Source organism: Xyrauchen texanus, chromosome 38, assembly GCF_025860055.1.
Source record: "Xyrauchen texanus isolate HMW12.3.18 chromosome 38, RBS_HiC_50CHRs, whole genome shotgun sequence".
Lineage (NCBI taxonomy): Eukaryota > Metazoa > Chordata > Actinopteri > Cypriniformes > Catostomidae > Xyrauchen > Xyrauchen texanus.
Genome location: NC_068313.1, coordinates 12410384 through 12434085, shown reverse-complemented (window position 1 = coordinate 12434085; position 23702 = coordinate 12410384). Strand labels below are relative to the sequence as shown.

The window sequence follows — 23702 nt, the reverse complement described above, 5'->3', positions numbered from 1 at the left end:
CTATTTGACAGACATCTTCAGAATTTGTTTTTCAGATATTTCTCAGTCTCTAATCACTTCTAATGCATAGTTTTCTGTTCCATACAATGTAACTGAATGGTGTTAGAGGCTATCAGTCCATAACATTGCATCTAACATTTCCTTTTGTGTTCCACAGAAAAAAGAAAGTCATGTGAGTGAGTAAATGCTAACAGAAACGTGAAGAAGAAAACCAATTTAAATGATAAATTAATTTATAAATTATTTTAATGTATTACATTTATTAATTTAAATGTAATAAATTATAAATTAATAATAAATTACAAAAAAAAATGTTTTATAACAGACATGTCCACATATAACATTTAGCCTCAAAAGATTTAGCCTCAAAAGATAACTTTGGGCTACTGTTATTTTGTTGTTGTTGTGCGCACAAGGTCACGTGATGCGAATGTGCGCACGTGTGAATAGCAGAGGCGCTCATGGAGAGAGCGCGAGAGAGTGAAGGAGGGGCCCGCCATCGTACCCAGAAGTAAAATAACCAATCCTACTATGGTGAGGGTCGATTCATTAATATGAATTAGATTACGTGTTTACACTTCTCAGGCGCGACTTTAATAAATATTCATGAGTTCAGCCTTCGCCATAGTAGGATGCTTAATTTCGCCACCCTTTCGCTGTTAGTACAGATACGAAGCGTACTTGCTCTTTGTTCAGCGAGGATTGTTGGAGCAAAAATGACAGAGTTGCCCATAAAAACGTTGTATTAATTATATGTATAATCTGAAATCAGCGTAAATCGGACATGGACAAGAAAACACCACAAATTAAATGTATTCGTGGCTGGTCAGTTATAGCGCTCTTACAATACAGAGGTAAGCAGGCTAATATGCCAATATTTATATCTCCGTAGTAAAGGTTTGTGTTTGTTTTTAATAAACAGACAATACAGGCTATATTTACCATATACGACATATATGGTAGTATAGCTTTTTGGTTGATATTTAAAAATATATGGTAAAGTATTTCCCAACACATTTGGTGAGCGATTGTACATTATCTCAGTACATTTTCTTAATTTCAATAAGCCTGCCGAATAAAAACTGTCAGGTAAGGCATTACTTTCGTAAAAAAACAAAAACATTTTGAGGTTCAAAATTGGTTAGCATTTTATCATGACGGTAAATGCATGAAATGCAGTCACGGACTGACGAAATTAAATATTTAATATGTGCACTTTTTAGGGTAGATTTTTGACCGTTTATCTGTCTTTACAAATATATTTGAAAAAGTCCAGTATCCCGCCTGAAAGAGTGTGCGGTTTGTTTATCGATCGCGTGAACAGTTATACGTAATACCGTTTGACATAAACAGTCGGTGTTGTTGCTTGAAGCATACAGGTTACTAGTTTAATCGCTGGTATTATCTAATTTAATAACTTTATTGAAAGTAAAACAAGTCTCTGACTTACTGGACTTTGCGCCGAAGATAAATGAAGTGTTTTAGTTTCGTTACTATAGAAATAGCAAGCTTATTTTTTTAATTCGGTCCAATTTCTCCATACAATTTTATTATTACATTTTGCACAACGGAATAGGGGGCGTATTTGTTGTTTGGATATAATGTGTTAGTTTAAAGGTGTTTCTTTGCTTACACGTGCAATGTTACTCTCTGTCTATAGGCATTCATAAAGGCCACACCATGGAAATAAACAGCCACGGAGCATTGATAGAAACTTAAAACTAATCTCAAACAACGAAAAACCCCGTGGAATAGGACTGTGTTAGTGCTTCACTGGGAAAGTTTTGGAGGTTCGTGATAACAGCGCCGCCAGGCAGGCATGTGCAGATAGGATTTATTAGAAAATGAGGATTGGACGTGAGCTACGTGCGCATCCAGGGGTTGACGAGATGACATGGAGAGGCTGGAAAACACGGACCTTTTAAAAGCACACGGAACCGAGAATATCTGCTCAGCGTCAGACAGAGTCACGAACGGCTGTTGTGAGCCTCATGCGGTGAGTAAAATGGGTCTGAACGCGACCACGGCGGAGGAGCTGTTGGCAGATCACGCGTCCAGATCGGAATCCGGTATTACGGTTCTGAAGAACGAGTCTAAAAGCGGATTGCCATTGTATAATGGCGAAGGACGGGTGTCCCCGGCAGCTACTACTGAAGGAAGTTATCATGATGTTCCAGTGCAGAAACACAGCGTGTATTCACATCTAAACGGACTACTGGTGGAGACCCCCAGTGGGGGTCACATGGGACATGCAGACAGGACACTCTTGCCTGGTAAAAGACCTTGTGGAGATGTTAGATTCAGACACCTCCAGCATCAGAGGAGAAGAGATGAGGAAAACTCAGGGATCGGGGCCCTTTGCGGCGGTCCTGGAACGGGGGCCGGATCTAGCGGTTCTTCGGAAACATCCCATGGACCAGACACTGTCTACCCTCTGCTCGATTGCAAAAGGAGGAGGCTTGAAACGGACCCCAAAACAGACACTAGCAAATGCACAAGGGCCATTGCGCCCCTTTCAGCCAGTAACCAACACAAAAACTGCAGTGTTACAAGCCCCATATCCTCCCCTAGTTGGGTACATCACAATGGGCATAAAGTTGCAGTGAACCATGCACCAGGGCAGGCCAGTCAGGCTGAGGTGCAGTCCATGACCACCAGTGCAGGTTGTTCCCCAGAGCACATGGCTCAGCGGTATATAGTGCCCTGTATGAAGTTTTATGGCATTTGTGTTAAAGATGGCTTCCTGGGCTCTCGATGTGGGGAAAAGGTTCTGGAGGAAGTGGAGACTCTAAATCACAGTGGGAAGTTTCGAGGCGGGCAGCTGGTGAGCCAAAAGAACATCCCTTCTAAGAACATCCGTGGAGACCAGATAGCCTGGGTTGATGGCAACGAGCCAGGCTGCGAAAATATCGGTGTCCTCATGGCTCACATTGATGAAGCCATAATGCGCAGTGCAGCCAATGGACAGCTGGGTGACTATGTCATCAACGGCCGCACCAAGGTGAGTCAGAGGTGACAAGGTGGCACATCTGTAATCTGATTTTAGGATAGCCCACTCAAAAAAATTAAAATTCTTGGGTTATTTACTCACCTTGATTTTGTTCCAAACCTGTATGACGTTCTTTCTTCTTTGGAACACAAAAGATGTTAGGCCGAATGCTAACACATAACAATAATTGTATAATTTACACATTTCAATTTCATAACAAAATCCCATCAATTTGAGGAATCTTTAATAAAATAACATAAAAAAACAAATAATTGTAAGTTTTATTAATTTAAGTTGAATATTACACAATTAAATTTGAGGACAGAATGTTCATTTTTGGGTGAATAAATTAAGTAATTTTGTTCAGAATATCATAGTAAGTATTTTAATATGATAATATCTGAATCACGCACTAGTAGAATTTAAAGAGTAGTTAAAGGAAAATTCTCTCATCATTTACTCCAGATGTGTATGACTTTCTTTCTTCAGCAGAACACAAACTAAGATTTTTAGAAGAATATCTCTGCTCTGTAGGTCCATATAATTCAACTGAATGGCGATCAGACCTTTTGTAACACCAAAAATCATATAAAAGAAACAGAATTAATCCATATGACTCCAGTGGTTAAGCACATTCTTTTAGAAGCGTATAATAGGTGCGGGTGACACTAAATGTCCACTTTCACTTTTACATCTGAAAGTCAAAGTGGTGCCTGTTTAGTTTCACTTTTACATCTGAAAGTGCAAGTTAATGTGGAGATTGACTAAAAAAGGACTTAAATATTGTTCTGTTTGTAACCCACACATTCTGCCACATATTGCTTCTGAAGATGTGGATTTAACCACTAAAGACTTAAGGGGTGTCTGTGGCTTAGGTGGTAGAGTGGGTTGTCCACTAATTGCAGTGTTGGTGGTTCGATTCCTGGCCCACACGACTCTACATGCCGAAGTGCCTTGGGCAAGACACTGAACCCCAAGTTGCTCCCAATGGCAGGCTAGCGCCTTGCATGGCCGCTCTACCTCATTGGTGTGTGAATGGGTGAATGAGACACAGCGTAAAGTGCTTTCAATACTGCTATGGTTAAAAAGGTGCTATATATGTGCAGACCATTTACCATTTATGGATGCGTTTTTTTGTTTCCTTCATGATTTTTGGAGCTACAATGGTCTGATCACCATTCACTTGCATTGTATGGACCTACAGAGCTGAGAAATTTCCTAAACATTTTTTTAATTTGTGTCCAACAGAAGAAAGAAAAAATACACATCTGAAATGTCATGAGGGTGAGTAAATGATGAGAGAATAAACATTTTTGGGTGAACTATCCCTTTAAAGGTACAATCGGTAATCTTTTCTGTTTATGTTGTTTTGGTCTTGCACTGATACCTAATGATGTGGATGGAGCATCATTCAAATGCAATAGTTTTTAGTTAACGATGCCATTGTAGAAATTCACTATTCACAGTCAACTATTCACATTATTTTAATTCACTTTAATTTAATCCATGAGTAAAAATGTTCAATAACTGGGTGCTTCCTGAGATTAAGGTAGTAGTTTTCAGTTGGTCGTGTGAGGGTCACCAAGATGCTGACTTTTTGTATGGTAATCTCATTGGTAAAAATTTTTTTTTGGCTTTACCTCTGACTAACTTCCATCTCGAGAAGCGCTTTCCTTTCAGATCTCAGATTAGAGTTTTTTCTGGCTTTGAAGACTACTCTCTCAATCTCGATCTGTAGCCCGTACACAAACAAGGCATTCTTACTGCCACTAAAATGCACTGCATGTGAGTAAGGTGTGTGCGCATGTTTGTATAGTATGATTGTGAAACCTTTTCAAAGCTTGACATGCAAAGTGATTGATCATATACACAAAGTTGTACTCAAGAAATGCATATGGGGGGGGGGATTACTTAGCATCTAAATATCAGGTTAATATATGTCTTTTGAGAACGGATTATAAACTAAATTTCTACTTAATAAAGTGCTTCAAACGTCTTCCATTAAAGTGTTACATATTACACTAATACTGTATATATTGTACATTTGTTGTCTTTGGGGAGGTATTAATCAGGAATAAGTTAAACAAATTTTCACGTGCAAAAGGCTAGGCACTCTTAGTTTTGCCCAAGTGTTAATAAGAGGTTAATTTCAAAATTACCCTAAAGGAAATCAGTAAATTCAATCTCAAAAGAACATGAGAGTTAAAAAATAGTCCATTGACTTAATAAAATAATATATATATATATTTATGTATTTTATGTAAATAACGTGTTATGTAGATTGAAATAAGTTTAATATTGACTTTGACATCACAGACAGTTAAGAGATAATTCAATTGCTCAAATAGCTTGGCACAGAAGACTGAACAATATGCCTCATGAGTGAGATGGAGCCATCGACCCGTATGTGCTCAGAGTGTTGCATCAGTCTTGTCAGCCCGCTGCGAACATCAGAGCTGAAACTGCCCTCATGACGCAGGTCTAGTTATTTGAGCTTGCCAGGTCAAACCAGTGTCCGATGGTATGTCCTGTTATACGATCTTCAGGCTATGGCATTTTCCAGATTCAAATTAGGCAGTTGATAGCGCCTCACTGTAAAGCTTAAAAAAGGACCCAAAACAAGTATCATAAAAGTAGTCCATGCGACTCATTCATTAGATGTAGAAAAGATAGATGTAGATGAGAAACAATTGGAACATGTATCTTTTATACCTTATTCATCTAAATGTTGAGTGTATATTTCTGAATATACAAGTATCAGTATACATCCAATAATGACACGTGAATATTCCTTGAAATCACAGTCTGTCCATTGCTGTTGCCATAAGAAACCTGAGCTGAATGACCTTTCAGTGAATCTGAAGATTTGATCTGCATGTTGAGTCTTCTGTTCAGTGGGTCAGATCAGTCCGACTGCAGTCACTTGACCCACATCACCCATAATCTGTAGTGAGATCACTCGTTAAATCCTTTATCAGTCTTGAAATTTGCCATTTTAGGACAGACAGACAGATAGATAGATGGATAGATAGCGCCCTCATTTTCTCTCCATTGGACTGATTACTCCTCCCTTTCTTTCTTGTTCTTTTTTACCTCTCCTTCTCCTCTGCCATGGCTTACCAGACCTCTTACTTTTTAGCTGACAAAAATATTTTCCCTGCCGTTGTCCTGGAAACAAACGTTGTATATTGTGAGAAAGTGAATGTGGGAACCCATTCCCAGGCATTGCGCGCTCCCTCTCTGTCTCTGTCGAAACCACTACTTTTGGATGAAGTCATATACAAGGGATGTGCAAAACTACCAATTTTAACTAGTCAGTCGGATGTTTGAACGACTAGTCGACTAGTTGGCGTTAAGGATAATAATGTAAAATGAAGCTCTGTTATGTTCATGTGACTCCAATCAGACATGTTTCAGAGGGATAAATGGACGCTTACCACAGCACTTCAACATGGTAACTAATGGATATTCAACAAAAATATAGGCTAACACCTTATTGCATAAAACTATCAAAAAAGAAATAAGAAAGGCTCCAAATACAGAGCTCCAAATACATGTTAGCAGAAGACTCCATTAATTGACTAGTCAGTTGCTGTAGTCGACCACGGTGGCACATCCCGTCCTATTTGTATCATTCAATCTCTAATATGCTGTGTGTCCACATGGCAGAGGAGAGTTGTGGATAAAATAATGATAAAAATTAGGGAACATCAAGTACCAGTGTTTAGCTGCACCAGCCAAATGGCAGTAGTGTCTGCAGTAGACCTCACATCCCCCTCCCAGAGGACAGCATGTGCACGGAGAGTAACACTGTGGAGCCTCATGCAACATCCATCTATATACAGCCACTACCAAGCCAAGCTCACTTACACTAATAGAGTACTGTTACATGCATTACATAAAAGGAGATACCAGCACATACGATAGACTTCTAAGCAGCATGTCAAATATGGAATTAACTGCATTCTAGTCTTTATTTGCTTTCATCCGCACTCTAGTTCCTGACATAGACCAAATTAATGGGGGCTTGGAGCAAAAATGCCATATATGTGGGCAAAACATGTAGTGAATTCCAATTGTTTTTAATTTTAATATTTTTGTTATAGCCTGCTAAGTATTTGCTAAACTTCAGAAGGAGGGAACTAAATGATATTTACGTAGGCACCAGAAAATCTAAGAGAATTGGGCTCTTTTGACCTGGGCCTGTAAACAAATGCCCAGAACACCTAAGCAACCACAAAGCAATGTCCTGGCAACCACCCACAACATGGTGGGTGTGAGCTTTGCACTGGCAAGGAGCATTACAATTTCTTCAGAAAATGTAAAAATTTTGTTGGAGACACTGTTGTGTTTTAATTTACTTTAATGATTTAATTAAAGGAAGTGTCTGAGTAGACGACACACTGTGTGTGTGTGTGTGTGTGTGTGTGTGTGTGTGTGTGTGTGTGTGTGTGTGTGTGTGTGTGTGTTTTATATGGTTTAAATTACATCACAGAGCAACAGTTTTATGACCAAGGTATACTTTTTTTTTTTTTTGCGTGTTTAGGATCGCATTGCGCCTGGTCGACCGCGTTGCCTTTGTGAGTATGCTCTTCTGACCGTGATTGAATACAAACACGTTTGACGCATGCCTACTACAGCTACTTTGTGATACTCTTTTAGTAGATTCAGTGGCTGGCGCATGTGCCGACAATGCTCACAGACCTTGACCATGTCCGTGAGTCAAGAAAATCTGGCCGGTAGACGGTCAGGCCACGCGGACTGGATTATGAAGAAATTTAGAGCGATCAGCAACAAAGACGTGCAAAGTACACTTTGGCCTTTACACTTCTCTGGGAAATCAACTTATAAATTGCTTACTTATAGTTGCCTCTGTGGATTAAATTGGGATAGTAGAAAGTAGGGTACAACAGGGCTAAAGGCTCTGTGGGCTAAAAGGTTACATTGATTTTATTTTCTGTCAAAACACTAAATAGCATCAAAAACAACCACGTCACTTTTCTAAACACCTGTTTGCCACTATACACTTCAGATTTGTCCTGTTCCATGAGATCATTGCTTGTGGTGTCTAATGGTTGATTTTGAGGCTATTTGATTTAACATTTAATGATTTTTAAAATGCTGTTTATTTATGTAACTAATGAAAATCCCTGAAATTACCACATCTTTTCAGTTTTATTTAATGTCATTTTATATTTTTTTCTCAACAACTGTCCTAAACGTGAAAGGATGGTATTTGGGGTAAAAAGCCCCCTGTTGCAGGGGCTAAATGCCCCTATGAAACACATTGTTTTTTGTTTTTTTAAAGTGGGGTGAATATATTTATTATGAAAAATTTTCAAAATGGGCTCACATTGACTCATCAAATCATAATGGAGATTAGTTTGTTTATATAATTCTTGAGATGTAATAAAATGTCAAATGTGTTTGACATGAACATGAAATGTTAAACCTTTTCTGAAGTGATTATTTTGAGTATCATCTTAATTTGTTACTCAAAAAAGCATCTTACTGTCTCAAAATTATTTGCATTAGTTGGCAAGTTCTGCTCTATATCTATTGCCCCAGTATCTACACAATATCACTTTAAAACCCCTAGGGGCCTTTTACCCCAAGTGAGGGAGCCTTTCACCCCTAGTGTGGGGTAAAATTATCCCTCACTACCCTTTTTTAAAAACTGAATTTTAATTAAAACAACTTTCCATTATTATTTATTTTCACACAAATTATGTTTCTCCATCAATATTTATAAAATAAATAAAATAATTCCACTTTGATACATTTTGTGACCAGAAAAAAGCTAAATTTCCTTAAGCCCCATTGTACCCTATTTGAACACTGAAAAAACAAATAACAGACATCATCTTTAAGATACTAAGTCCTTGGCAGTGGCTTATCTGAGTAGGAGGGACAATTAGATTATACAATAGAAGAGAGGTGTAGACAGGAAATGTTATATCAGCATCTGAACAGCAGCTCTCCGCAATGCAGTGGTACAGTACATACAGAGGATAAGAGTTTTTACTGGACACCATCATAACACACTGACCCACATGTGAGATGGAAATGTTTGGGAGATTGTGAGTATCATATAGACATAGCATGTAAGGAAATATACACCTGTAAACATTAAACATCCCACTGTTTATTCGTATATAATTTCACTTGCCATGTTAACGTGAAAAGACTACCCCACAAAAATCCCTTACAGCAAGCTAAAGGTAGAATTGTAACTCTAAATTACACAATGACTGCATTTCTGTTATGACAACAATCTATTTGAATTTTAATGTATTATAATTGTTATGACAAGTTAATAGGTTTGGTCTCTGCGAACTTGGTGTCTTTGCTGCTGCACAACTAGACATACCTATAAACCCTTAAAGCAGATCTAGACTGTTGGTGCTGGGGAGGAGGAAGGTGTCACTTGTAGTGTGTTGCTATTCAGTATGGACGCTTGAGTATGACTGCTTCATGATACTCTTTAGTACAGTCAATGCCAGGTGCATGTGCAAACAACGCATACAGACACAGACTGTCCACATGTCTAGAAAAGCTGGGCTATCTGTGTGTACTTTGGTGAAGAAATTTGAATAACACATATTGTGTGAAATATGTAGTTGCATACAAAAAACTGTAGTATACTATGGCCTTAACAGATTGCAGGCTCTATATTTGTGACCACACTAAGCTAACGCTACGGGCTATGACTGTGCGCTACGTCTTACATAATTTTCTAATTCTATTCTTGATAATTCTGAGGGCAATTTTCCCTCAGATTTGCACTATCTATGGATGTATACACACAAACTGTGGGTGTATTGTATGTTAACGAAGTGGCGCAAAGCACAATTGACATTTAAGAACCTCTATTATTTTTTTTTCTCCCCAATTTGGAATACCTAATGTGCTCCAAGTCCTCGTGGTAGCGTAGTGACTCACCTCAATCCTGGTGGTGGAGGACGAATCTCAGTTGCCTTCGTGTCTGAGATCGTCAATGCGCTTATCACGTGGCTTGTTGAGCGCGTTACCATGGAGACATAGCATGTGGAGGCTTCAGGCTAATCTCCGCAGCATCCACGCACAACTCGCCACGTGCCCCACAGAGAGCGTGAACCACACATTATAGCAACCATGAGGAGGTTACCTCATGTGCCTCTACCCACCCTAGCAACCGGGCCAATTGGTTGCTTAGGAGACCTGGCTGGAGTCACTCAGCACAACCTGGATTCGAACTTGCGACTCCAGGGGTGGTAGTCAGCTTCAATCCCATTTTACCCGCGGTGTGCGCCGATGTTAAGGGGAACATTTCAATGGACCCACCAACCAACCTATCTTGACAGAGGGCCAGTTTTGACCAAAGTCCTTGCAGTTTATCTGCTGCATTCAGAATGGTCTCGTTTTCCCCCTGCATTTTAATGTTCAGCTCATTCGGGTGGCTGAATATGTCAGCGAGATGTGCCATCTTGTGAGGCAGTTTGTGTTGCATTGCAAAAGATTTGACCTCATACCGCAGCTCATAAAACAGGACAGCACTTAGCCATCTCACCTCTGTGTGCAGTAACAAGGTCTGGTTCTCAGCTCCCATCTCTGCACATAGAATGGAAAATAGTCTGACTTTCAGTGGACGTAATTTTACCTTTACTATCTTCACGCTCTGTTGCAATACCTCAGTTAATTCAGGTGACATTGTTTTGGCTAAGCTTCGTGATGCAAGAGAATGGCTTTGATGGCAGTATTATGTTCCTCCACCTTACTCACAAAGCCTTTGACTTTCCCCGACATCACAGCTGCCCCGTCTGTGCAAAGGCTATCACACATAGCCCAGGTGAGGTTTTTTCTATCAGGTAGGTATCTGTCACACAAAATATCTCATCCCCTGTTGTGTGACTGGGCAGCTGCTTACAGAAGAGGAAATTCTCCAAGATTTAATCCCATCCACATACCTAATGTTTATCCACTGATATCAGTTGACTCGTCGATCTGCAGGGAAAACCTGCTACTAGTAATAAATGTATTACATACAACCATCTCTATGTCAACCGACATATCGTCAAATCTGTCTGCTTAATTTCATTTTAAAAGTTACATCTGCGAAAAAAATATGTATATACTCTCTCTCTCTCTATAAATATATATATATATATATATGTATCATTCGTACAACACACATTACCTGGAATAATTGAAAAGCGTTATTTAGTTTGTAAAGACAAATTCCACGACAAACCAACCCACCTCCCACGATACACCGTTGTGCCGTTTGAGAGCCACTGCTCAAGTGATAAAGCCTGAGATAAGGGTCAGGGGGAGTGTTTCCTCTCTAGGGCTTGATAAAGTGCTGACCATATCACAGAGCCCGGCAGCTAACAGCAGACCCTGATGACTTACATTCCTGATGAAACGGACCTCTGTTACCATCTCCAACATCATACAGGCCCAGGAATGCATCATATCATCCAGAGCAGCTATCATGCCAAAATTCTACTGCTCTAGAGAAGACAACCCACATGCAAACAGTGTTGTACACAGGCCTTATCTATTAATGGCCATTTAAAATGCACAACATTAAGTGTAAGCCATTTTGTAGTAGGCAATTTCATGTCCTACCTATGTCCTCTGTTGTTCACTCTTTTATACCTACAGTAATGCACTCTGGTTTATATTGTACAACCAAAATACACTAGAGTGGAGTAGAGAGGGAGGAAATAACACAAGCCAGATTCAAAATTACATCGCCCGCATAAGCACCTCAGCTCAACATGTCTGAGCATGCGTGATCATCGCTAGGTCATGTTATCGTGGTAAAAGATATGTATGCAAATACAAAGTTGAAAGCAAATTGAAAGGCCATGTCCACACTAAATACATTTTTATTAAAACGGCTCTCAAATGTGGATGAGAGGTGAAAAAGCCTCTTTATACTTCATATCTAGAACGAACGAACAAAAATTTGGCCAAAACGTAGGGGTTTTTGAGCGCAAACTTTAAGGAAAACCATTGGTCCATGTCAGTAGATGTGGCCAACAGCTAATTCCATTCAGTGAACATGAACTCACTGGAATGCATTATGAGTTACTAGCATACTGGTGCAAACTTACCTACGTCTGTACGATGGTTGCCATAGAGACATTTTTCAAGAACATGTCATGTCATTTTTTTATTTAATTAGTCTTCAAAAGAAATCAAATCAACTCAAATACTCTTAAGTGCCATTCACTCATGTGCCATCTGCAGCCGAAAGCCATTCACAAATCTTCCCAAAGTGAGATATGCCTATCATTGTTCTTTTGTCTGTATTCTACCCATTAACGCACTTTTATACACCCATGTTGCAGAAGTATCGGTGTTATAAATTAGAATAAGAGAGTGTAACTGGTGCATATTATGGCCTCGAATAGTGTATTAGCACCATAAATGCAAAATGTAAACATTACAAATTACGCATTTTCTACTGCATATATATTAATTTAAATCATTGAGTTTAAACAGCTTCTTTTACTGGTCTTGTATAAATTCTACTCATAGAATGAGACATGAAGTCATTGATAACACATACGTTTTTACATGTAGTCTTATGCGTCCTCATATTAACGTGCTAATCTAAACGACTGCCCCAGCAGCGTGGCTGGTGTGTTAATGCTCAAAAACGGTATACCATTGCTCAGCTCAAACATCTTTTTGACTGAAGAAGGACTTTGTTTTGAGAAAACCGGGGCCTTAATCATAGCAAATTCAAGTTGTGCAAACTAGTGCGAAAATCCTGAACTCCCATTTTGCTGAGTTGTGGGTGCATGGCGTAACACAAAATTTCGGTTCCCAGGGAGATGTACAAAATGTATGATAAACATTCACTTTTAAGCAAATTAAAAGCATCGATGAGTCGAAGTTCCTACTTTATATGATAAAAAACGTATTAAGGCAAAGTTTGCTGAAACGGGCATGTAAAAGTGCATGGCAGTGGCAGTGCATGAGTTAAAGTATTAGGTCAATACTGGGCGAGACACATAAACAGCACTGTCATTTGGAAATGATGCGACAAAGTCCATTGATGCAGCACCCTGTGGTTGGTTTGACAGTGTAGCCGCTCTACGCAGACATGCCATACAGTGTGTGCACTTTAGCAGAAGACCACAGAAAAGCTTTATCATTCTGACACCAAATCTGCTGTAAATTTCTTAAAGGGTCAGTAACCCAAGAGTAAATTAATCAAAGAACCTCACCTAGTAATTAAAAGCTCTTACAGCTGTACATTGAACAGTAGGATTTGTTTAATTTATTAGAATATTGTAAGCAAGAATTTACACATTCACAAAGGTTTTCATCTGTGATTCACAAGTGGTTAGAAGAGATAGAATGCCATTTACATGTGGTTTTACCTACAGACATTTCAAATGCACCTTCTGTGACCATAACTTAAGTGATCAGGGAAGGGTCTCTGATTTTGTGTCTACACACTTACCTTTAAATCTACCATGGCATACCAATTATGTTTTTTTAATGTATGGATGTAAGTATGGAATTTTCCAAAAATTGGGATTGGATAGTTATTTTCTTTTTACCTATGTAACAAAGTTTATGCTCAGATGATTTTGTCTTGTGTGAGTAGGCAGTAGATTTGTCAGTGTACCAAAGCAAAAACAAATACAAATGAATTTCTTAATTAAAGGGATATGTGCAGAGTTGTATGCGGAATTCTGCTTGCACAGTTTCCATATGGGCCTGACTAAATTCCAAGTCTTCTAAAGGATTTGATCACTTTGTGTGGTGAACAGAACAAAAATGAAAAATCTCTCATCACTTACTCATCCTCATGCCATCCCAAAATGTTCTGCTGAACACAAATTATTATTTTTAGAAGAATATTTCAGCTCTGTAGGTCCATACAATACAAGTGAATGGGTAACAACATTTTTAAGCTAGAAATTGCACATAATGGCAGCATAAAAGTACTCCAGTGGTTAAATCTGTATCTTCTTCTATGATATGATAGGTGTGGATGAGAATTATTAATTAATCTTTATTACTTTAAACTTTCCTCCCTGCCCATTAGTAGAAGGTAAATGTGGAGATTGATAAAACAATTTAAATATTGATCTGTTCCTCACACACATCATATCACTTCTGAAGATATGGATTAAAATACTGGAGTGGATTACTGGATTGCCTTTATGCTGCATTTATATGCTTTTTGGACCTTCAAAGTTCACTCAAGTCAAATATGGCGGCTAGTCTGTATAATCAAATCTCATTGGTTCTCATTACATCTAGTGACCAAACTTTATGATGCCATTTCGCACTATGAATTTGTTTACGCTACAAATGTGATATGGCCATATGTGTGTTCACTATGTTGACCACTTCAAAATGTGGTTTGTTTCATCAGATCACCCAGGATGAATAATATTACTACCAGCTCTGAATGAGGCCTTAGTGAATGTTACAAAATATAAACTCTTCTGAATGATGTTTCTTAAACCACCTCTCTTTTCTGTCTTTTAAGGCCATGGTGGCATGTTACCCTGGTAATGGAACAGGATACGTGAGACACGTGGACAATCCTAATGGTGATGGACGTTGCATAACTTGCATCTACTATCTCAACAAAGACTGGGATGTGAAGGTATGACATGACCCTCAAATTCACACAGAATTTTGATTAATCAGGTGGGTCATAATGAACTTCAATGTGTACTTTACACAAGTAAGCCAGACCTTCACTTATCTGTCTGTGTGTGTGTCTATTTGCACAGGTTCACGGAGGTTTATTGCAGATCTACCCTGAGGGTCGTAGTGTCGTTGCTAATATAGAGCCTTTCTTTGACCGTCTGCTCATCTTTTGGTCAGATCGACGAAATCCACATGAGGTGAAACCAGCTTTTGCCACACGGTCAGTTTTGCTCAGCTTCTGCAAGTCTGAATTAGAAATTTACATGAGCACTCATACACACCATTGTCCGGTGTTGATAGTGCAATTGTCTGTGATTTACGGTTTCCGTACAATGACGCAACTTGCTGTTTTGAAGGAATAGTTTCTGATGCATCGCAATCTTTATTTGAACAATCTCAATATCAATTCTTAAAGGGATAGTTCACCTAAAAATTTAAACTCTCTCACATACCAGATGTGTATGACTTTCTTTCTTCAGTAGAACACAAACGAAGATTCTTAGAAGAATATTTCAGCTCTACAGGTCCATAAAATGCAAGTGAATGGTGATCAGACCTTTGTAGCTCCAAAAATCACATAAAGAAACTCAGAAGTAATCCATACGACCCCAGTGGTTAAATCCATATCTTCCGAAGCAAGATAATAGATATATTATTATATCACTTCTCAAGATATTAATTTAACCACTGTGGTCGTATGGATTCCTTCTGTGTTTCTTTATGTGATTTTTGGAGCTACAAAGGTCTGATCACCATTCACTTACATTGTAAGGACCTACAGAGCTGAGATATTCCTCTAAAACTCTTTTTTTTTGTGTTCTGCTGAGCAAAGAAATTCATACACATCTGGGATGCATGAGGGTGAGTAAATAATAAGAGATTTACATTTTTTGGTGAACTATTCCTTTTACTCTCTACACGCAATTTCACAAGGTGCTGCTGAACTTCTTCAATAATATACTACTCAATAACTGGTGAGTGAAATCTGAAAATGTACCATCTCTGACAGTCGCATTGTAGATCACATGACTTGCATTGTAGAGGACTTCTGCATAGAGTGAAAGATGGATCTTGAGATTTAAGAATTGATTATGAGATCTTTCAAATAAGATTGTGATGCATTGAAAACTCTATATTTTTACCCAGTTCTAGTCCAGATTTTGTTCATTAATGCGTTAATAATTATTAAATTATCAAGTGAATTAACATGTTAATTTCGACAGCATGTTTCTTGTTTTTGCATTTTGTTTTATTATTATTGATAATAAACCACTACTGTTTATTTCTAGGTTTGAATTTGATTTTAAATCAAAGATTTTCAATGTGCACTCTGACTGTTGAACCCCACTGTATAATTGCACCCATTTGCATCTGCTGTTGTTTAAATTCGGCCTTCTTGGCCTTTAAATTTAAGTACCTTTGCAGTAGAGGGTTTATGCTAACCTCACTCCTATGTGTTTCCTTCTCACGCAAGCTCCTCGTCTATTACACTGTGATCGGTCCAAACACACGCACACACATACACACTCATGTAAACACTTATGCACTCATTTCACCTCCCCTCCCTCGGCCGTCCACCACCATTGTTCTCACACCGCTACAAACACTATTAAGATTTTATTTGATCCTGCTTTAAAAAATGCCACACCTGCTGCTGGTCTTCCTCAGGAAGAGTGTCTGTGTTGAAATTAGTTTTGTTAAACACATTAAATGCTTTATCTGTATTTATGGCTCTTTGTTAAACAATAAAAAACGAACTGGTTTTCCATTTAGGTTTTCCATTACGTGCTACATTTAGGATAATGGTAGGTGTCTCATGTGTATATCAACCCCCATCACAGCTTGGGGGCGAGGCGGAGCACAGGAAATACGTGTTTCCTGAGTGCAAGGGACTGTCGTTTTAGTTGGTGCTCTTGTGCCGGGAGGAGAGAGGCAGGAATAAACATATAAGACATGCTGAGCAGCTCAGGGCTCTGTGGAGATCTGCTAACCTTGTATATCATTATTTACTCATCCTTATGTTTTTTTAACCTTGAATTACTTCCTTTGTTCCGTGGAACACACAAAGAAATGTCAGGCTGAATGTTATGGACTGACAGAGCAGGGTTCTTGTGTTCCATGGAAGAAAGAAAGTCATACAGGTTTGGAATGACATGTTAATGATGATGACAGAATGATCACTTTTGGGTGAACTATCCCTTTAACTGTTCATGTGCTTTAATCTCTGGAACTTTAAACATACAGAAGACTCTACACATCACAAACTCCTTAACACACACACACACACACACACACACACACACACAAATCCCAAATGGTGTTCTTCTCTTCTAATTAGATTAGTACATGGTATTCAGTCAACTGTCTTCTCTCAACTGTGTGTTTCTCTTCTCACAGCTACGCCATCACCGTTTGGTACTTTGATGCAAAAGAGCGGGCAGAAGCCAAGGAGAAGTATAGACTGGGTGGGTTTCGTACCTCTCAAATCAAATATGTTTTGAACATACAAGAAAAATCTTGTACAGAGTTTACGGTGCTTTACATTGTGCTGAAGTAAAATGTTGTCAGTCTATTTGCCTTTTTCTAATTAGATTTTTGAAAATCACAAATTATATCACCAGCAGAATGGTTTAATTGAAAAACTAACATCAGTTTTAGAATTTCTTAGCATTTTGTATGTCCCCCTTTTGCTTTAATGACAGCATGCAGTCAAGCTGTGCAAAACCTTATGATCCATGTTATCCCAGCATGATTTTTAAAATGTGCGTCAGTCAATGGAAGCAAGAAAATCTGACTGACTGTACAAAAGAGTTAACAAAAGTGTGATTGAATTAGATTGTTTAACTTTACGATTTGAAAGAATTTCATGCAACAAAAAAAAATGGGAAGCTGGTAGAATGAATAGAATTATTTAGCTGAGATGTAAGCTTGCAGTCCGAATTGAATGTATTAAGAGAAATACTAAGGGCCTTGAAATAAAACAAAGACATTTAGTGGTTCTATTGCATTGTCCTTGCTGGTTGCTTGCAAAATAATCGTAAAGTGTGACAAGTGTAGTCTCGATTGAATGACTCTTATGAGATTGATATGTTTTTTAATGAATGAGACTGTCATAGCTTTCATCTATAAATCATCAGTTATCAGTTGATGGGTACCAGTACTTAACTTTCATGATTGTTAATGTAGTGTAATTACTGATCGGTTGATCATATAATTTTGTGTATTTGAAGATAGATATTCAGAGTTCTGTTGTAGCAGATGGTACTTTGAAGGAATATCCCGGCTTCAATACAAGTTAAGCTCAATCGACAGCATTCGTGGCATAATGTTGATTACCATAAAAATACATGTTGACTCGTCCCTCCTTTTCTTTAAAAAAAGCAAAAATCAGAATATTCCTTTAATTAAAAATAAATAAATGCATGTGACCAAAAATAGTAGTTTTTGTTTAGCATTTTTTATTTGGGGGGCAGGGTTATTAAGCAAAATGAATCAGAATCAAAACCAGACTGGTAACATTCCTTGTGATTGCCAGAACTTGCAGCTGATTTTTAAGAACATCTTTGCCGATGTAAAAAGTGGTAACCTGCAATTGTTAACTTATCTAGCTATTTCTTCCTGATCTAACCCTTAAAGTTAATTTTATTTGTGTAACCTTATGTACAGTATTCAGTGATGTTAAATTATATTTTTGCCTTAAAAACTACAGTTGAGGTCAGAAGTTTACATACACCTTAGCCAAATACATTTAAACTCAGTTTTTCACAATTCCTGACATTTAATCGTGGAAAACATTCCCTGTCTTAGGACAGTTTGGATCACTTCTTTATTTTAAGAATGTGAAATGTCAGAATAATAGAAGAGAGAGTATTTATTTCAGCTTTTATTTCTTTCATAACATTCCTAGTGGGTCAGAAGTTTACATACACTTTGTTAGTATTTTGTAGCATTGCCTTTAAATTGTTTAACTCGGGTCAAATGTTTTGGGTAGCATTCCACATGCTTCTCACAATAAGTTGCTGGAATGTTGGCCCATTCCTCCAGACAGAACTGGTGTAACTAAGTCAGGTTTGTAGGCCTCCTTGCTCGTGCATGCTTTTTCAGTTCTGCCCACAAATTTTTGGATTGAGGTCAGAGCTTTGTGATGGCCACTCCCAGTACCTTGACCTTGTTGTCCTATAGCCATCTTGCTACAACTTTAAAGGTATGCTTGGGGTCATTGTCCATTTGGAAGACCCAATTGTGACCAAGCTTTAACATCCTGGCTGATTTCATGAGATGTATCTTCAATATATCCACATCATTTTCCTTCCTCATGATGCCATCTGTTTGGCAGCAAAGCACCCCCACAACATGATGCTGCCACCCCCATGCTTCACGTTTGGGATAGTGTTCTTCGGCTTGCAAGCCTCACCCTTTTTCCTCCAAATATAACAATGGTCATTATTACCAAACTCTTTGATTTTTGTTTCATCAAACAAGAGGGCACTTATCCAAAAAGTAAGATTTTTGTCCTCATGAGCACTTGAAAACTAGCCTGGCTTTTTTAATGGTGGTTTTGGAGCTGTGACTTGATCTTCCTTGCCTTGCTATAGGGCTCGTTTTACTGTGGATATAAATACTTGTCTACCTGTTTCCTCCAGCATCTTCACAAGGTCCTTTGCTGTTGTTTTGGGAATGATTTGCACTTTTCACACCAAACTACGATCATCTCTAGGAGACAGAATGCGTCTCCTTCCTGAGCGGTATGATGACTCTGTGGTCCCATTGCGTTTATACTTGCATACTATTGTTTGTAGAGATTAACGTGGTACCGTCAGGTGTTTGGAAATTGCTCCCAAGGATGAACCAGACTTGTGGAGGTCCACAATTTATTTTCTGAGGTCTTGGCTGATTGCTTTAGATTTTCCCTTGATGTCAAGCAAAGAGGTACTGAGTTTGAAGGTAGGCCTTAAAATACATCCACAGGTACACCTCCAATTCAGTGAACCTCCTATCAGAAGCTAAATGTCTAAAGGCTTGACATCATTTTCTTGGATTTTACAAGCTGCTTAAAGGCACAGCTAACATAGTGTATGTAAACTTCTGACCCACTGGAATTGTGATATAGTCAAATAAAAGTGAAACAATCGGTCTGTAAACAATAGTTGAAAAAATTACTTGTGTCATGCACGAAGTAGATGTCCTAAACGACTTCAAATATGTGGAGTGGTTAAAAAATTAGATTTAATGACTTCAACCAAAGTGTATGTAAAATACTGACTTAAAGTTTTTTTTGCAGAGAACTAATTGTGCTTTAGTAGTCTTGAAAACATTGGCATTACCTGTCCACCATTAAATACCTGCTCTCCCCCTGTCCTTAACAGCTATAGGACAGAAAGGAGTTCAAGTGCCTGTCACTCAGGGCAACGTGACCTGAATCGCAGCCAGCTGAGGGAGCATTCGAGTGTGTCCTGTTCTTGTGTATGCCAACCCACACTGCTACGTGATTGGCCGATTCAAGAGGAGATGCAGGAAGCACAACAAACATGCCTCTGTGGAATCAAACACCCAATTGGAAACATCTCCTTTGATTTTTGTTGGTCCTCTGAGTGCACAAAAGACTGTTTTTGAATGAAGACCACTAACAGAGCTGTCTGTCGAATTTGGGATGTTCACGACACTGAAAGGCTGGTGGAAATTGCTGATTTTTCTCACCCTGTGGAAAGTCAAGAGAAGAAATGTCACAGTATAAGAATGGACCAAAGTTACTGTATTTTCTGTAATAAGAATTAAAATCTCCACCCTTGCTTTTCACAAATGAACACCCCTGTGAGTAAGTGGGTTAGATGAGATTTGTCCTTTGGGCTTGTGGCCTTTTCACTAACGCAGATTGACAGGAAATGAGGAGGAGAGACCGGCAAATCAAACGTGTCATATCCTGTTCATCCCAGTGAATGTGTAGCCAAATTAAAGGAATATTTCACCCAAAAATGAAAACTCTGACGTTTACTCACACACATGTTGTGCCAAATCTTTCTTTCTTCTGTGGAACACGAAAGGAGATGTACTCAGTCACCTTTTACTTTCATTGCATCTTTTTTTCCATACAAAGAAGTGAATGATGACTGAGGCAACATTCTGCCAAACATCTCCTTTTGTGTTCCACTAAAAGAAAGTTATACAGGGTTGGACCTGCATGAGAGTTATTAAATGATGACAAAATGCTTTAACACTGAGTTCTGAATAGGCCATGAAAAACGGCTTATTAATAGTAACATAAAATATGAATATAACATAACATAAAATAACAAACAATGACGTTGTACAAAACATATCAGAAGTGATCAAAGTCCATAATGATAACCTGTTTTTGGAACTGAAAACTGGGAAACCTTTAAGGGTGAATCCATGAAGAATAGCTGTCTGCTTTGCTCAAGGAATGCTGCAAATCAGGTGATGCCACAAACACGCCCATAAAGTTAATGGGGAAATCAGATTGGTTGTGAGTTATACGTTGTGGGAATGCAGCAGATCACCGTGATCTGGCACACACTGGGACAGTACAGCATCCTCCACCATTGTGATCCAGACAATTGAAAAAGCTTTTTAAAATGCAGGAAGTAGGCTTGACTACAACACACATCTGAATATGCCATCATTTGATCATCATTTGGTGAATTACTGCTGCAAAAACATGTAAACACGTGCGCAAAATAACACCTGCTTTCTGCGGGCAGGTATAACGTCACATTAAGTGCGGTAATAAAATATGCTGAAGTTTGAGAATGTGCCGCAGTCTCTGAAGAGCCTCATTTGTATAGAAAGGAGATGTGTTTGCCCAGACATGAATTACAATTATTTAAATATTCATGGCGCAGCACTGTATTTGTTCATTTAGAGCCTTGTAAAGTTCACCCCAAAATGAATGTTAACATTGAGAATTGTAGCCTCAGTCACATCTTATTATGTGTTCCACAGAATAAAGGAAGTCGGATGGGTTTCGAACAAAGGTGAGTCAGACTCATCACAATGAATTCGGCAACAATATGTTCAGACTTGAACCAATGCCCCCAGTAGACGTAGATGGTAGTGCTGTTGAGGTGAAATGTTCACAGAGTGGCGCTAAAAGCGAGTTTTGTTTTTAGTTGTAAATAATGTAATACAGTCAACAGGAATGTATGTTTTATTAACTCTATCCCCAACCCTAAACCTAGCGGTCAGTGGTATACATTTTTTATTCTAGAGCAAAAATGCAACCTCCGAATCGAGCTCGCCATTGTTTGTGTGAATGCAATTACTTCCTGGTTTCCAACTGACCAGAACCCGTGTCTCTGAGGCTGCTCAAAGTAAACATTTATAGCTAATAAAAACCCATTGCCTCTCCTTAATTTACAATTTGCAAAATGTGTGTTGTGCAACACAAAAAGATGTGTGATTGTGACTGTTTCTAATCTATGTGTGTATGTGAAATAATGAAAAACAAAATTGTCTCTTTCTGGCTTAGTCCAGCATGTAACACTGTTTCTCTGTACTAGATACTCCCAGGCTGTAGTATAGCGTAATACTGCTGCATGCTAGCTCAGCTTTAAAGAGTTGTTGCTTGTTTAAGGGGATGCACTTAACTGAGTCACTTTTGAAAGAGAGGTGACAATCTCCTCTTTGCCTCAGAGGCGCTTTACAACAAATTGCTAAAAATAGGGCTCTCCACAAATTATGGCCACATTTCTTAGTAGGTGACCTGGACAGTTCAACACCCTCATTCTACCAGGTGTCCATTTGTACACCTCCCTTGTGCCTACAACTCCCAGAGAGCATTGCAGTTTCAACCGACATTTTAAGAGGCTATGTTTGGAATTGAAAACTACCTTACTGCATACTTCATAGCTATGCGTTTACTGGAAACTAATTGCACACCTTAGAACGTCCCTCGACCAATCAGAATCAAGCATTCAACAGACCCGTGGTATAATGATAAACATTTCAAACAGGTATGCTACAATTATATCCCACATTACTTACATATTTAATTCAGCAAGTGTCATCTTGTTATAATCTCGGATATAGAAGTTATGCATTTTTTATACAGTTTTGAAAAAAGAAAATGCTTTAACTCTTGACAGTATGATCAAACTTGAATCAGAAAGGAGATGTAAAAAACTGTGGTTGATATTATGGTTCATTCTGCACACTGCAAAATGAGGATGTCATCCAGGTATTTCATGTTAACAAATAATGTACATTCTACTATAAACTGCAAATAAAGTAAAAGTATTATGTTAGCATGCTATTCTGAACATAGCCACAGTCTGAGAACTTTCATAATGGAAAATAAGACTTAATGTAAAGAAACAGCACAGAACAGGTGATTTTTCAAAAATGAAAAAAAAAACTGGACAACTTTTCTCCAAGCATACTATGACAGATGGAGAATATACTGTAGGATTGACATATTCTGTGTATGTGTGCCATAGGTGGCCCGAGAAGTGAACAGTAAAGCACTTTATCATACAATGTGTGATGTTTGAATGAGAGTGAATGAAACAAAAGCTATGGAAAGAAAATGCTTTGTGCCATTTAACAGTATAAAAACCTAAATCAACTGAGAAAACAAAATGATGTTTGCTTAACCTGAGTTTTGCAGTATTTAATTAAAATGTGTCAGATTTTATACAGCTGAACTCTGTGTCCTTTTTCTCTTTTTAACATATATTTTGTCATTTTTAGGAAACTTTCCATCTGTACCAAAAAAAAAAATTTAGTCATTGTGATTCATTAATTCAGAAACCACTTCCCTCTCCTCCCACTAACACTCCTCTTCCGAGGAACAGTATGAGTAAGATGTGAGAATATAGGATTTAGAAACTTGCCTTGTTACAACACAAACTTAAATGCTCATTGCTAGGCATGTATGCTGGATAGACCCTATGGTCAGCAGTTTCTTTCACATTCCCAGAACAATGCACTCACTTTCCCTGTGGTTGTATGCCTGGAATGAGGGAACTATTTTCAGTCTTTGCAGTTTGCCAGAAGCACAACTGACATACCTCGTAGCTGCTGCACG

At 38.4% G+C, this 23702-nt stretch overlaps 1 protein-coding gene across 2 annotated transcripts; it reads left to right on the top strand.

Annotated features, from left to right (window-relative positions):
* The first annotated feature begins 644 nt into the window (after positions 1-644).
* Positions 645-23313, top strand: LOC127632016 (prolyl hydroxylase EGLN2-like). Of its 2 annotated transcripts, none has more exons than XM_052110472.1 (6): positions 645-854; positions 1661-3001; positions 14493-14612; positions 14743-14856; positions 17057-17124; positions 20026-23313. In XM_052110472.1, exons 2-5 carry the CDS (start codon positions 1895-1897, stop codon positions 17081-17083), a joined length of 1368 nt encoding a protein of 455 aa, XP_051966432.1. In that variant the 5' UTR covers positions 645-854; positions 1661-1894; the 3' UTR covers positions 17084-17124; positions 20026-23313. The 2 variants fall into 2 exon arrangements, with proteins under 2 accessions (XP_051966432.1, XP_051966431.1); XM_052110471.1 differs by having other exon boundaries at positions 14743-14879.
* Positions 23314-23702: the final 389 nt, after the last annotated feature.